General features: G+C 43.3%; 1 protein-coding gene across 12 annotated transcripts in view; it reads left to right on the top strand.

Annotated features, from left to right (window-relative positions):
* The window catches only part of LOC126268165 (band 3 anion transport protein), an 811,429-nt gene that overhangs the window by 402,814 nt on the left and 392,569 nt on the right, over positions 1-16,046 (top strand). The window contains exon 1 of one of the 12 annotated variants that reach the window (XM_049973754.1): positions 10,727-11,021. The exons of 10 other annotated variants lie outside the window; for them this stretch is intronic. In XM_049973754.1, coding sequence (XP_049829711.1) covers positions 10,986-11,021 — 36 coding nt within the window. In that variant the 5' untranslated portion in view covers positions 10,727-10,985. Of the gene's footprint in view, positions 1-10,726; positions 11,022-16,046 lie in introns of those variants that run through there. One more of the 12 variants, XM_049973755.1, reaches the window with a different exon arrangement.

Genomic DNA, 16,046 nt, shown 5'->3' with positions numbered 1-16,046 from the left:
GGTGATGGAGCCCCTTAGGAAAATAGCGGAAAGGTCGGGGAAGAAGGCCAGTGTTCACTCTGTCTGCTTGCCGGGGGGTCTCATCCGAGATGTGGAGGAGGCCCTACCGGCGGCGATAGAGAGCACTGGGTGCACCCGACTGCAAATTGTTGCTCATGTCGGCACCAATGACTCTTGCCGTCTGGGTTCAGAGGTCATCCTCAGTTCGTACAGGCGGTTGGCGGAGTTGGTGAAGGTGGAAAGCCTCGCTCGCGGGGTGGAATCAGAGCTAACTATTTGTAGTATCGTTCCGAGAACCGATCGCGGTCCTCTGGTTTGGAGCCGAGTGGAAGGCTTAAACCAGAGGCTCAGACGATTCTGCGGAGAGCTGGGGTGCAAATTTCTCGACCTCCGCTATCGGGTGGAGAAATGTAGGGTCCCCCTGAATAGGTCAGGCGTGCACTACACACCGGAAGCGGCTACGAGGGTAGCGGAGTACGTGTGGAGTGCACATGGGGTTTTTTTAGGTTAGAGAATTCCCTCCCTAGGCCCGACAAGACGCCTCCTGAGACGCGGCAAGGCAGGAGTAGGCAAAATGCAACAAGGAATAACAATATTAATGTGCTAATAGTAAACTGCAGAAGCGTCTATAGAAAGGTCCCAGAACTGCTCTCATTAATAAACGGTCACAACGCCCATATAGTACTAGGAACAGAAAGTTGGCTGAAACCAGACGTAAACAGTAATGAAATCCTAAACTCTGATTGGAATGTATACCGCAGAGATAGGCTGGACAGTGAAGGGGGAGGCGTGTTTATAGCGATAAGAAGTGCAATAGTATCGAAGGAAATTGACGGAGATTCGAATTGTGAAATGATTTGGGTGAAGGTCACGGTTAAAGCAGGCTCAGACATGATAATTGGATGTCTCTATAGGCCCCCGGGCTCAGCAGCTGTTGTGGCTCAGCACCTGAAGAATAATTTGGAAAATATTTCGAGTAGATTTCCCCACCATGTTATAGTTCTGGGTGGAGATTTTAATTTGCCGGATATAGACTGGGAGACTCAAACGTTCATAACGGGTGGCAGGGACAAAGAATCCAGTGAAATATTTTTAAGTGCTTTATCTGAAAACTACCTTGAGCAGTTAAACAGAAAACCGACTCGTGGCGATAATATATTAGACCTTCTGGTGACAAACAGACCCGAACTATTTGAATCAGTTAATGCAGAACAGGGAATCAGCGATCATAAAGCGGTTACTGCGTCGATGATTTCAGCCGTAAATAGAAATATTAAAAAAGGTAGGAAGATTTTTCTGTTTAGCAAAAGTGACAAAAAGCAGATTACAGAGTACCTGACGGCTCAACACAAAAGTTTTGTCTCCAGTGCAGATAGTGTTGAGGATCAGTGGACAAAGTTCAAAACCATGGTACAATATGCGTTAGATGAGTATGTGCCAAGCAAGATCGTAAGAGATGGAAAAGAGCCACCGTGGTACAACAACCGAGTTAGAAAACTGCTGCGGAAGCAAAGGGAACTTCACAGCAAACATAAACATAGCCAAAGCCTTGCAGACAAACAAAAATTACGCGAAGCGAAATGTAGTGTGAGGAGGGCTATGCGAGAGGCTTTCAATGAATTCGAAAGTAACGTTCTATGTACTGACTTGGCAGAAAATCCTAAGAAATTTTGGTCCTATGTCAAAGCGGTAGGTGGATCAAAACAAAATGTCCAGACACTCTGTGACCAAAATGGTACTGAAACAGAGGATGACAGACTAAAGGCCGAATTACTAAATGTCTTCTTCCAAAGCTGTTTCACAGAGGAAGACTGCACTGTGCTTCCTTCTCTAGATTGTCGCACAGTTGACAAAATGGTAGATATCGAAGTAGACGACAGAGGGATAGAGAAACAATTAAAATCGCTCAAAAGAGGAAAGGCCGCTGGTCCTGATGGGATACCAGTTCGATTTTACACAGAGTACGCGAAGGAACTTGCCCCCCTTCTTGCAGCGGTGTACCGTAGGTCTCTAGAAGAGCGAAGCGTTCCAAAGGATTGGAAAAGGGCACAGGTCATCCCCGTTCTCAAGAAGGGACGTCGAACAGATGTGCAGAACTATAGACCTATATCTCTAACGTCGATCAGTTGTAGAATTTTGGAACACGTATTATGTTCGAGTATAATGTCTTTTCTGGAGACTAGAAATCTACTCTGTAGGAATCAGCATGGGTTTCGAAAAAGACGATCGTGTGAAACCCAGCTCGCGCTATTCGTCCACGAGACTCAGAGGGCCTTAGACACGGGTTCACAGGTAGATGCCGTGTTTCTTGACTTCCGCAAGGCGTTTGACACAGTTCCCCATAGTCGTTTAATGAACAAAGTAAGAGCATACGGACTATCAGATCAATTGTGTGATTGGATTGAGGAGTTCCTAGATAACAGAACGCAGCACGTCATTCTCAATGGAGAGAAGTATTCCGAAGTAAGAGTGATTTCAGGTGTGCCGCAGGGGAGTGTCATAGGACCGTTGCTATTCACAATATACATAAATGACCTGGTGGATGACATCGGAAGTTCACTGAGGCTTTTTGCAGATGATGCTGTGGTGTATCGAGAGGTTGCAACAATGGAAAATTGTACTGAAATGCAGAGGATCTGCAGCGAATTGACGCATGGTGCACGGAATGGCAATTGAATCTCAATGTAGCGAAGTGTAATGTGATGCGAATACATAGAAAGATAGGTCCCTTATCATTTAGCTACAAAATAGCAGGTCAGCAACTGGAAGCAGTTAATTCCATAAATTATCTGGGAGTACGCATTAGGAGTGATTTAAAATGGAATGATCATATAAAGTTGATCGTCGGTAAAGCAGATGCCAGACTGAGATTCATTGGAAGAATCCTAAGGAAATGCAATCCGACAACAAAGGAAGTAGGTTACAGTACGCTTGTTCGCCCAATGCTTGAATACTGCTCAGCAGTGTGGGATCCGCACCAGGTAGGGTTGATAGAAGAGATAGAGAAGATCCAACGGAGAGCAGCGCGCTTCGTTACAGGATCATTTAGTAATTGCGAAAGCGTTACGGAGATGATAGATAAACTCCAGTGGAAGACTCTGCAGGAGAGACGCTCAGTAGCTCGGTACGGGCTTTTGTTGAAGTTTCGAGAACATACCTTCACCGAAGAGTCAAGCAGTATATTGCTCCCTCCTACGTATATCTCGCGAAGAGACCATGAGGATAAAATCAGAGAGATTAGAGCCCACACAGAAGCATACCGACAGTCCTTCTTTCCACGTACAATACGAGACTGGAATAGAAGGGAGAACCGATAGAGGTACTCAGGGTACCCTCCGCCACACACCGTCAGGTGGCTTGCGGAGTACGGATGTAGATGTAGATGTAGATGTAAAGATTTAGAAGCATATATCATTAGGGGAAAGACAGGTGCCGCCTACAGGAAAATTAAAGAGACCTCTGAAGAAAAGATAACCACCTGTATGGATATCAACAGCTCAGATGAAAAACTAGTGTTAGGCAAAGAAGGGAAGCAAAGGTGGAAGGAGTATGTAGAGGGTCTATACCATGAAGATGTACTTGAGGGAAATATTATCGAAATGGAAGAGGACGTGGATGAGATGGGAAATATAATACTGCGTGAAGAATTTGACAGAGCCCTGAAAGACCTAAGTCGAAACATAGACCGGGCGTAAACAACATTCCGTTAGAACTACTTCCAGCCTTGAAAGAACCAACCATGACAAAACTCTTCCATCTGGTGAACAAGATATATATGAGACACGCGAAATACCCTCATATATCAAGAATAATGTAATAATTCCAATTCCAGAGAAAGCAGGTACTGACATGTGTCTAAATTATCGAAGTATCAGTTTAATAAGTCACAGTTGTAAATACTAACATGAATTCTCTACAGAAGAAAGGAAGAACTGGTAGAAGCCGACCTCGGGGAAGATCAGTTTAGATTCCCGAGATATATAGAAACACGCGAGGCAATAGTGACCCTACGACTTCACATAGAAAATAGATTAAGGAAAGGCAAACCTACTTTTATAGAATTTGTAGACTTAGAGAAAACTTTTGACAATGTTGACTGGAATGCTTACTTTCAAATTAAACAAGTGGCAGGGGTAAATTACAGAGAGCGAAAGACTATTTACAATTTGTACAGAAATCAGATGGTAATTATAAGAGTCGAGGGGCGTGAAAGGGAAGCAGTGGTTGAGAAAGTAGTGAGACAGGGTTGTAGCCTATCCCTGATGATATTCAATCTGTATAATGAACAAACAGTAAATGAAACACAAGAAAGATTTGGAGTGGGAATTAATGTCCAGGGAGAGGAAATAAGAACTCTGAGGCTTGTTGATGACATTGTAATTCTGGCAGAGACAGCAAAGAACTTGGAAGAGTAGTTGAACGGAATGGACATGTCTTCAAAGAAAGATATAAGGTTACATCAACAAAAGAAAATCGAGGATAATGAAATGTAGTGGAATTGAATCAGGTGATGCTGAGGGAATTAGATTAGGAAATAAGAGACTTAAACTAGTAGATGAGTTTTGCTATTTGGGCAGCAAAATAATTGATGATTGCCGAAGAAGAGAGGATGTGAAATGATGTTAAATGTAGACTGGTAATGGCAAGAAATGCGGTTCTGAAGAAGAGAAATTTGTTAACACCATGTATAGTGTTAAGTGTCAGGAAGCCCTCTGTTGAAAGTATTTGTATGGAGTGTATAAAGGGAAGAGGAAAAGTAACGATAAATCGTTTAAACAAGAAGAGAATAGAACCTTTTGAAATCCGGTGCTACAGAAGCATGCTGAAGTTTAGATGGGTTGATCACGTAACTAATGAGGAGGTACTGATAGAATTGGGGAGAAAAAAAAAATGTGCACAACCTGACCAGGAGAAGAGATCGATTGGTAGAAAACATTCTGAAACCTCAAGGGATCACAAATTTAGTACTGGAGGGAAACTTCGGGGGTAAAAATCAGTGAGATGAATACAATCGTAGATTCAGAAAGATGTAGGTTGCAGTACTTTCATGGAGACGAAGAGGTTTGCACAAGATAGAGCACCTTGGGGAGTTGTATCAAACCAGTCTTCGGACTGAGGACCACAACAACAGCTTTCATCCCCTAACAAATATTTCTTTGTACCCAACCGAGAAGTGAAATACCAATTTTCATAAACTTAGCTTTGAACTTTCTGTACTGGAACGAAATATTTTCTTAAAAAATTTCATCCCCTGTAGCACGCCCTTAGGTGCTGAATTTCCAGAAAGACTGAAACACGTATTGTTTTATTTCTAACCGAGGAAAAATACCAGTTTCATAGAAGTAGCCTTAAGAATCATTTAGTAGTTACTTGTTTATTTTCAAAAGAACTTCCACCTACCATTTTGGTTAAGGTGCTCAGTCCGGAACCGCGCGACTGCTACGGTCGCAGGTTCGAATCCTGCCTCGGGCATGGATGTGTGTGATGTCCTTAGGTTAGTTAGGTTTAAGTAGTTCCAAGTTCTAGGGGACTGATGACCTCAGATGTTAAGTCCCATAGTGCTCAGAGCCATTTGAACCATTTTGAACCTACCATTTTATCGCCTTAGTGTTTGGATGTTAAAAACACACTTCACCATGTATTTTTTATTTGTAATCGAGAAGTCAAATACCAATGTTCATTGATGTAGCTTTAAAAATACTTTATCAATTCTTTAATAATGATATACGAAATTTTCACTCACTATTTCACCCCCACGGGATTAAATTTCCGCAAATGGTGAAACACGCATTTCTTTATTTCTGACCGAGAAACTAAATACCAACTTTCGTAAGTCGAGCTTCAAAATTGCCTTAGTAGCGACATTTTACAAAAAAAAATCTTCATCGCTATTGAAGCCCCTTAATGTAGGAATTTCGAAAACTTCTTTCTTAAACGACACCTACAGTATAAGATCCACACATTCTCCAAATTTCAAGTTTTTATCCTTAGCGGTTTTGGGCGGGCGATAATGAGTTAGTGAATCAGTCTGATCCTATTTCCTACCATTAGCGGTTGAATTTCCAACAACAGTGAAATAGGTATGTTTTCATCTCTAAAAGAAAGTGCAAACACCAATTTTCAAAGATTTAGCTTTAAAAATGCTTTCGTAATGAAATATTTTCGTAAAACGTTTCACCTTCTATTTTACCTCCTTACGGGTTGATTTTCCAAAAAATGTTTAATTTCTAACAGATAAGCCAAATAGAAATTTCCATTGGTTTAGCTTCAAAATTGCTTGTACAATGTCATATTTCCATAAAAACTTTCATCCCTCAGTTCACTACCAAAGGGTTTCAATTTCCAAAAAGAGATAAACACATTTTTATTTACTTGTAACTGAGAAGCCAAATGTACATTTTCAGAAATATACCTTCAACAATGCTGGCAGCAGGAGTACCTCAACATCACCCACACAGTTCATAGAGACACGTGTCATGTGTGGACGAGAATTGTACTGTTGAAAAATAGCACCACGACACAGTCGCGTGCGCAGTAACACACGAAATGACACACGAGGACGCACGAAGTCTGTGACGTATCGTTGTGCCATCAGTGTTTTTTTTTTTTCTCTCTCTCTCTCTCTCTCTCTCTCTTTCGGTTATTTTCAACCGTGACCCGAAGTCATGCTCTATATACAAGCAGTTGCAACGCTGCGACTCCCCAAAACGTTAAAAGAATGGAACATCTGCGCACGTCGTCGCAATACTTGCGATTCATCGCTGAACACAATGCAACGAAATTCTCCAGCAGTCGATCCATCCTGACCACTGCACTACTCCAGACATATCAGTTTGTATTGTGGTGTCAACGGCAGCCTACACGTGGGACGATGATCCCCTATCCGGCTGCTGCTAGTCTCCGATCAATGGTGCGAGATGTGACGCAGTGTTTCAGGTAGGCCATTCCTTGTTCTCGGTTGACAGGTGCAGCTGTGGAGGGGTTACGATGTGCCTGGAGCACGATGCGGCGATCGTGTCCCGTGGTGGTCAGACGTGGTCGACCGGAAACTTGACGTTGGGTAAACCTGCCCTGACTATAAAATTACACGTTGTCGAGTTGGAAGTTAGGTCTGTAAGTAGGAGAGATCTGTAGAGATTGAATAAGTCCCTAAAAGTTCTTTCCACCAACCAGCCGTCTTCCAAAGTTGTATCCCCAGCGCAGAAGACAGCTCGTTAGTCGTGGGGTCTTCTTCGGCGGAGGCTGCTATGCTGTCATCTCGAACTTTTTGAAACTGTTTTTGTGCTGTTTTTCTTGTGGGATGTCACGTGCTCTGGTTAGTCTTTGTATCTACGGAGGGCAAGATCTGTAGTAATGACAATGGTGGTAGGCGACACCTCTCATTAATGTATCCCATTTGTTTATATTTTAAAGTATCACTTTTTACACTGTCATCTACAACACTCGGCATAACTTACTTAACAGTACGGTATAACTTCCGATATCAAGTACGACATGTCCGTCCGAAACAGAGATACACGTCCGGCTCTGAAGAACACCCGAAACAGAGTTGCGTGACCGGACCTTCAGAACGCCCGAAACAATCTGACTACCGCAGCCGAAGTACTTCGCCTTCCAGGCGCGCCAGAGAGACACGAAGGTGTCAGAAGCCCTTCGGTTGGAGTATCGTTACTCTTACGTTTTTCAAAACTAGTGAAATTTAATATACAAAAACGGAAGAATCGTAGGGTAACCATGAGAGGTTGTTACACGGAAAACTAGGCTAAATACAATGAACACTATTCAAACAATTAATAAGAGAAGTTAGGCGTTTTGGCGCGTAGCACCTGAATGTGCCGACCAATCGGAAGCAAGTTCATTGCGGACTCTCCCACGGGAATAGTACATGCTGTACCACCTGCTGCTTGTACCTCACTCCACTTTTGTACGTATGCTACTTTACGTGTATCAAGCTGCATCAAGGCGAGCTTCTAGCAAGATAAAATACTGGCGGCCACAGCCAGGAATATCACATCACTTTCCCATGCAGTACAACATAGTCATTGTCTCATCCGAATACCCCATTAACCTGGCTGTTGCACGACTCGACCATCTGGTCAAATGAAGACAATAGTGAAGTCCCTTTCAAATTCTGTCAGGTGCTCCTCTGTGTCCTTAAGTTATCACTCAACTTCTACCGTTGTTCAGCCTCTTTCATGCCCTAGTCAATAACAGTACCAAAGACGGGCAACACTACTACACTCTGGCGGCCGTTCTATCTGCCACAGAGAACTGCAGCTCCAATCATTTACACTCAAAACAATGGTGTGTAGCTACATCTGCGAAGTTACGTTGATATCCAATTATGTATACGGTGCTTCAGTTTTTCTGTCAGGCAGTGTATGTAGAAACAAAAACACTTTCGATGAAAGATTCTTTGGGGGAGGTCATGACATCCATGACAACCCACCCCCTTTAAGTGAACTTGGGTGGCACGCAGGGTCATCTGGCAATTCACGGAGTAAAGCTGTCCTCTCACGGGAGTGAAAACGCACGTGAACGAGGAACTGCTGACGTCACAGCGTGGGACTCCACGATCCATTACACTACGGAACCTGAAATGACGATTCGGACATGTCAGATTTTGCCTCGAGGAGAAGAACGTGGCCAATGAGATGCGACATCGTTTTACCGCAAGAGCAGAACTTACGAGCCGTCATATATATTGAAAAAGAGATAAACTACGTATTTGGTTGGTTCCATTTATCACAGAGTACATGGTATGAATATAAGGTGTTTCAAAGCATCAGCAAATTTAGGGTCCCTCGAATACACATTATTTTAGCTACGATTTGTTATAATAAAATGACAGGAAACTACAGATAGGCTGATATAGGCTTTCTGTACTTAACGTTTTTATTGTTACAACTTGTATGCTACGAAAATATACCGTTTCAGAACTACGGGTCAGTGATAATCTATCAAAAGCGCACCGTTTTGATACATTTTGTCGTGGTAAAATATCAAATAATATCTGCAGATACTGTATGTAGACAGTGTGCATCATATAGTGGGGCCACCCTGCCGTGCTCAAGTCTTGGCTCTGTTGATAGCATCCTATGCTGTGAAGCGCAATGTAGCAGCTTGTTCTCTGAAGGATTCTGTGTCCTTCTCAATAATTTAATAAAATTATTACGTGCAGTAGTCGATGTTATCTATCGTAAAAAATGTATCTGCTGTAGTTCTTGTTTGCAGAGAATAACGATTGGAATGTTTCCCCAGTAGCCAGAAATCTAAACAGAACTGCAAGGCCGGCCGCTGTGGCCGAGCGGAACCGCGCTGCTGCTACGGTCGCAGGTTAAAATTCTGCGTCGGGAATGGATGTATGTGATGTCCTTCGGTTAGTTAGTGTAGGGGACTGATGACCTCAGATGTTAAGTCCCATAGTGCTTAGAGCCATTTGAACCATTTTGAGAACTGTAAGTCTGTGTCAGAAAGTAAACACAAGTTACATAGTGGAAGTTTTTAGCCTTATGTAAAACTTTGTGCAAAATATGTATACCTGTCTCTTGGTTTTATGGACTGCCTCGTGTTTTTATCTTGTTGGAAAATATCCTTTTCAGTTACCGCGAGCAGTTTCGAAAAAAATTCTTCAACAAGAAAATCGATTATATTTAGATGTAGAACATCTGTATGGACGAGAATCTTTTGCATGTTATGTTCTGCTACTACAGTATGCAAAAAAGTGTGTGACTATGTATGTACTATAAAATTAAATATGCGTATTGTCTATACCAACTGCACAACAGAAGCAGACATCATACAATTTTAAACTGTAAGTTAGTTTTATATTATTAACGCTGTTAAACTTGTATCTACAATATACCATGTTGTAACACCAAAATGTAATATCAACAGGCAAACAACTAAAAAAAAAACCTGATGTAAATCACTAAAAAGCACCTGAAGACGAGCCTCCAGAGCTCGAAATGCATAGTGCAGTAAATAAACACAACTTGTGACTGAAGGGGGTTTGTTCTTCATTTTACGAAAGTAAAACAGTCGCGGACGAAACACTCGAAACCAATGGATAAAATTAAGAAAAATTCTTCTATTGAAATAAAATTACGAAACGAATCTGGAAATGTATATGATTAAATACGTTATTCAGAGTGATGGTTGTCAATGCAACATCTAGAATATGGAAACTACATATGCTCAAACCGACATTAGACACTATGTATTCAATTTAAAATGATGATGGGATGCAGATTCAACTGAGTTAAGGACTAATTTGTACTTGTATGTATGTCAGATCGTTTTACAGCGTTATTCGTTGTTCATGTCATCGCGATTTCCTCCGCTTTTCTTCGACAGTCGTTAGCAGAGTTAATGCAGCCATTTTACGCGCGTCCGTTGTCGTAAAGAAACTGCGGCCTCACCATTCCCCGCAGACCGCCGCTGGAGCGCGCTGAGATCGCAAATCACGACGAGGATCGCATTTCGTGAGATGTGGTATAGGTCATTTCATAGCGGCCGATACAGCGGCGGACACCACGTCTGGCGTGCTTCGCAATGAGAAACACGTCCCGTGTGAGGACGGTTTAACGATCGCGCGCGCGAAGTCCACGCGTTGCGCGAACCTCGCGGCTGCACGACACATTCCGGGCTGCGGCGCTGCGCGGGGCTGCGGAACCCACAGCCTTCCAGGAAGGAAGGCTGGCCTCCGCTGCCGCTGCCGCTGCGCCTCCTTATCACTGCTGCGCTAGGCAAGCCGGGCCAGCGCCGCGCGTTCCTGCGGCCTGCGCTAGTCCAGTAGTCCGGTAGTCGCCAGTGCGACCGCCTCCCGCTGCTCGCTGCTCGGCCGTCGCGCTCGCATTCCGCTTCGTCCGTCCGTCCTTCCGTACTGCCTGCACTCGCTCCCGGGATGGGTCCGTGCGCCTTCTGCTGCCCGTGGTCTGGGAGCTGCCTCGCCGACACCGGATAGAGCCGACGCCGTGGCCGGCATGTCTGTTCACACCGAGCCCAGGACCGCCGCCCACGTGAGTACCTGTCCATCGCACTGTGCCCGGCGTCTTGCGACTCCCCGCGGGTTACATGCTGCCCTAATCGAAAACGTGTCGAGGAATCTCATGCCACCGTGTGCTACGATGCTTTGACGTAGCCTGAACCGTGCCAAAACATTTTCTCGACATAAGGGAAACATTTAAAGGCTCGCCTCCGTTCTGCGTCTTCCTTAGAATCGAAAGGCAGAGCGCACTTTAAAGGTTTTTGTCGATTCTCTGGCCTGGTGTAAACAAACTCTGTCTTGTCTTGCATCTACTACTTCACCAAATACGCCCACAGACAGTTACGATTCAGACTAGGGGTGGGACATGGGACAACAATATATCCAAATATCGATATAGACGTGTCAGGCAGGAGACATTCCGAATCGATATATCGAGATTTTGTGCGACATAACCCGACAATATTACTGTCATCATCATCATCATCATCATCATCATCATCATCATCATCATCTAGCTCATAACAGAGAAAACTTTACTATTTCTTAATACTGGAAATATTTACAACATAAGAACAGTAACTACAGGAATTTTCTTTTTTTTAATTTCATGTTTTTAGAGAAATTTTGAATGTGGTCAGTTGTGTGTTTTCGTAACCTCCTCCCACTTGAAATTAAGATTGGTAGAAATGTTTGAAATATAATTCTCGAAACTTCATATGTTAGTGTAGTATACTGACTTTGTTTATATTACGATATTGCAAAAATGGCCCTGAGCACTATGCGACTTAACTTCTGAGGTCATCAGTCGCCTAGAAATTAGAAATAATTAAACCTAACTAATCTAAGGACATCACACACATCCATGCTCGAGGCAGGATTCGAACCTGCGACCGTGGCGGTCTCTCGGCTCCAGACTGTAGCGCCTAGAACCGCGCGGCCACTTCGGCCGGCTACGATATTGCAATGCGAAGACAAAAAAAGGAAATGCTTCTCAATAGTGATGTGCAGAAGCATTTTAAATCAAACGATACTAAGGGTGTGGAGTGGAGTTATTGTGGGAAGGTATTCCGAGCTCGGATTCTGCATTCACAGATTCCTTTATTTATATGTAAAATAATGTATAATTAAGTTTGGTTTTCCTGGTTTTCTTTTTTTATTAATTGCTAAACCCACTTCACATAGTTTTACATAAAACATCCACTCATAACTTCTAATATGAACTTTACATTTTTGATACCCATATATCAAAATACCGACATTTTCCATTCTATTAATCGATTATATCGACACAGTGTGAATCAGGTATTTTGGTCTAGCGAGGAGGCGGGCTGAGCTCAGAGAAACTTAATGTTGTTTCCAAATTCTCTAAAGTAAACGAAAGTATTTTCTTAATTTGTTACGTATATTACCAACTTCAATAGTGGGAAAATTTTCTAGACTTTTAAATCTGAAAACTATGTTGCAAATAATATTTTTTTTCTTTTTTTTCTTTTTTTTTTACAGAGAGAGAGAGGGGGGGGGGGGGGAGACACTTATAAGAAACAAGTGTAGTTCTGGGGGGCGGGTGGACGGGCGCGGGTCAGTGGCCCCATAGCTCCTCCCGTCCATTCGCTTCGGTATCGACATTTAGTACGGCGATATTCGATTATATGGAATAACGTAGTTATTCGATTGACAGACAAGTTTCGTTTATCAAGAATGAATTTAGTTCCTGGCCATTTTACTATATTATGGGTATTTGTTTCCTTGTATCGGCTTATTTCCTCTTCATTCCTGTTTTATTTCCATATCGATTATCTGAATCATTTTCCTGTGCGCGGTAAGGACGCTAAACATGATTGTAAACGTTTTCCCAGTTGAAGAAAAGTGAGATGAAAAAAATCGAAGCACTTTTTCTCTCTGTTGACAGCACTACATTACACATTCATGTGTCATTTAGAGCTTAACAAATACTTCAACTTTGTGTAATTTTCGTCGTCGAACACGAAGTTCAGTGGAGAGTAATATTAATCTATTACAGGAGTTAGTGCCTGGACTCAATATAACAATATTCCTTGTCGAACATTAAACTAACTGCAGGTTTAATAATTGTACTTCGATGGAACTTCATTCGAACCCAGTGAAAGAAAGTATTCAAGAAACACAACTTTCTGCTATTAAATCACAACTTCTTGTAGATCTTGTGTGTCCAACATACGTATATGGATAGAGCTTTCACTTTTGGAAAAAAATAAAGAAACTTTTACGCATCACATACTGTCTACATAGTTGTCTAACAATAATTGCAAATATAAGCTAATACGAAAAAAATACTACACGTAACATAGAAATCTCTTCTACAATCAGGTGGTTAATGTCGTCAACAGAATCCATCTTGCGTATTACTGTATCTAACGTGTTTCTATTAATGCGTCCTGGCTACTGGGCTTTCTCCTAATGAATTGTCTCACATACAAACAGATTCAGTTGGAACGTAGAGCACATGTGTTACAAGTAAGGGTGCTAGTTACCTTCGGATATTTCTTAAGCTCAATTCTATTTTACTTGTTTTTTCACTCCTCTACACGCCCTTATCTTTTTTGTTTTACCAGAAGAAAACTGACGTGGACTTTGTTTTGTGAAAACGCAGGGTATCGTCCTGCATGTGTACCCGAATGAGGTGGTGTCGTGGTTAACCATTTGACACTATAAATATCTAGACATGGACGAGGCTTGAATTCAAAATTTAATTTCTATTGTACGAACGCGTACTGAAAAGTATTGCCTCCGAATTTTTTATATGAAAACTAGCTTTTTAAGTAAAGCAGACGTTATTAACATTCTACAGCTTTATTCTTCACGATCACGGATTTGCAGCCCTCTGCCGCTAGACGGCTACGAACTGTAGCATGTAAAGTGGCAGTGCGTATTTTTTTTTAATTGTGTCGGTGCGTGAGAAACAGAGGGAGAATTCGAAGAGTTCGTTCACACGTGGAGCAGCTTCTCCTACTGCATGACAATGTCAGGCCTCATAGGAGTGCTGCGATATCTGCAGCAATCCGACGCCTTGGATTCGCTGTCATCGATCATCCTCCATACAGTCCCGTCCTTATTCCATCCGGTTGTCATTAGTTCCCAAAACTTAAACATATTCGAGGAATTCACTTTGTTAATGATGAAGCTGCGCAAGGAGAGGTGAGGTTGTGGCTCCGTCAGAAAACTCAAACCTTCTAAAGTGACGATACCAACAAAATGGTCTCTCGATGGTAGAAATTTGTTCGTAGCCAGGATGACTATGTAGAGAAATAGATCTGTAGACATTAAGAATAAAGATTTAGAATGTTAATAACGCGTTTTTTATGTAAACATCTTTAACAATGTTCGAAGAAAACTGGGAGGCGTTACGTTTCAGCATGCCTTCGTATATCAAAATCTTCAAGTTGGATTAATCCAAATGATTTCCTCTTTTACTGTACATGCTTCACGATCCCCTTGTACACCCGATTGCCTGTCCAAGAAATGTTGGCTTTTGCCTGCAATACGATCTCTACAGTTATAACGGACCACATAATCGCCCCTCCCCATTTCTCTGTCCTCGTACACTGAGAGGTAGGGGTGTCGCTGTGGTGCAGCTCGTGTGCTGGCGCTACTAACCAGCCGGGCACCTCCCTGATTGCAGAGATGCAGAGGCGTGCTGCTGGCTGCACTGGTGTCCGACGACCAACTGCAGCCGGCGTGGCCGGCGCGCACCAAAAATAGAAAGGCAAGGGCGCTCCTCGCGTCACGGCGCCGCCGGACTGGGCGAAGATCTGCGATCGCAGATCTGGTCTCTATTACAAAGCGGCGCGCCGTGTCAAGGAGGCGCGAGGTTAACTGTCACCAATGGACGGCGGGCTTCTCTAGTAGCGCTAACCGTGGGAAAGACGACGCGTCTCGACAGCCGGGGTGAGCGCAGATGCTGACGACGCACGACCAGCTGCTGGATTAGCGCCATTCCACAAGTGTGCACCTGTCTGCGGAATGCGAATTTCCGCGTCACGTGCTGAGCCACTTGTGTATCTGGAAAGCAGGCGTGTCGGTGATTTCTCGCGAAGCTGCGTCTCCATTAGGCAGCCACCGACAGGAAGAAGTGGGAGTTCATCTGGCAGTGTGTTAAGTAACACGTGCCCCTCCCCCCTTTTTAATCGAGTGACTGTGTACGTTGAATTCCTAAAGCCGCGATGAAGATACGACTCACCTTAAACAACAAGACGATGGGTCCGATGCAAGTAAATAGGTTAAAAAACACATATTCTTCAGTTTAAGCACCACGGAGGAATTATCCCAATTGGATGGAGATTGGTAGATGTGATGTACATGTACAGACAAGCAAATCATTATAATTTCAGAAAAAATAGAGGATTTCTTCAAGAGAAACAGCTCCACAAATTGAGTCACTCAATAATGCGTTGTTCCTCCTGTGGCCTATGTGCAAGCAGTTATTCGGCTTGGCATTGGTCGACAGATGTGTTCGATGTCCTTCTGAGGGATATTGTGTCAAATTGTGACTAATTGGCCCGTTATATCCTCAAAAGCCCGAGCTGGTTGGAGGTCCTGCCGATAATGCTCCAAACCTTCTCAATTTGGAAGATATCCGACGATCTTGCTGAACAAGGTAGGGTTTAACAAACGCGAAGACAAGCAGTAGAAACTTTCTCCGTGTGTGGGTGGGCAAGAAGGGCAAGAAACTGGGGCGTAGAATAACGTCAACGAACCGCTGTGCTGTGAGGATGCTGCAGATGACATCCAAGGGGGCCCTGCTGTGAAAAGAAATGACACACCAAACCATCACTCCTGATTCCACAGCTGTCCACAGCGTCCCCAAATACGTCTTCAGTGGTCATCGGAGCTCTGTTCGAAGCTGAACTTGTTACTGAAAATAGTTCTACTCCAGGCAGTGAGATTCCTGGCCGAAGACGAGTCTGAAGACGCCCTGGACAGCAGCGGAATACCAACATGAGTATCGCACACCATACGACCCCACAGCAATTGAGAAATTTTGGAGCATTATCGGTAGGGCCCACAAACAAGCTCGGGA

This window comes from Schistocerca gregaria, chromosome 4 (assembly GCF_023897955.1).
Source record: "Schistocerca gregaria isolate iqSchGreg1 chromosome 4, iqSchGreg1.2, whole genome shotgun sequence".
Lineage (NCBI taxonomy): Eukaryota > Metazoa > Arthropoda > Insecta > Orthoptera > Acrididae > Schistocerca > Schistocerca gregaria.
Note: the sequence above shows the minus strand (reverse complement) of the source record. Positions and strands in the feature narration are given on the sequence as shown.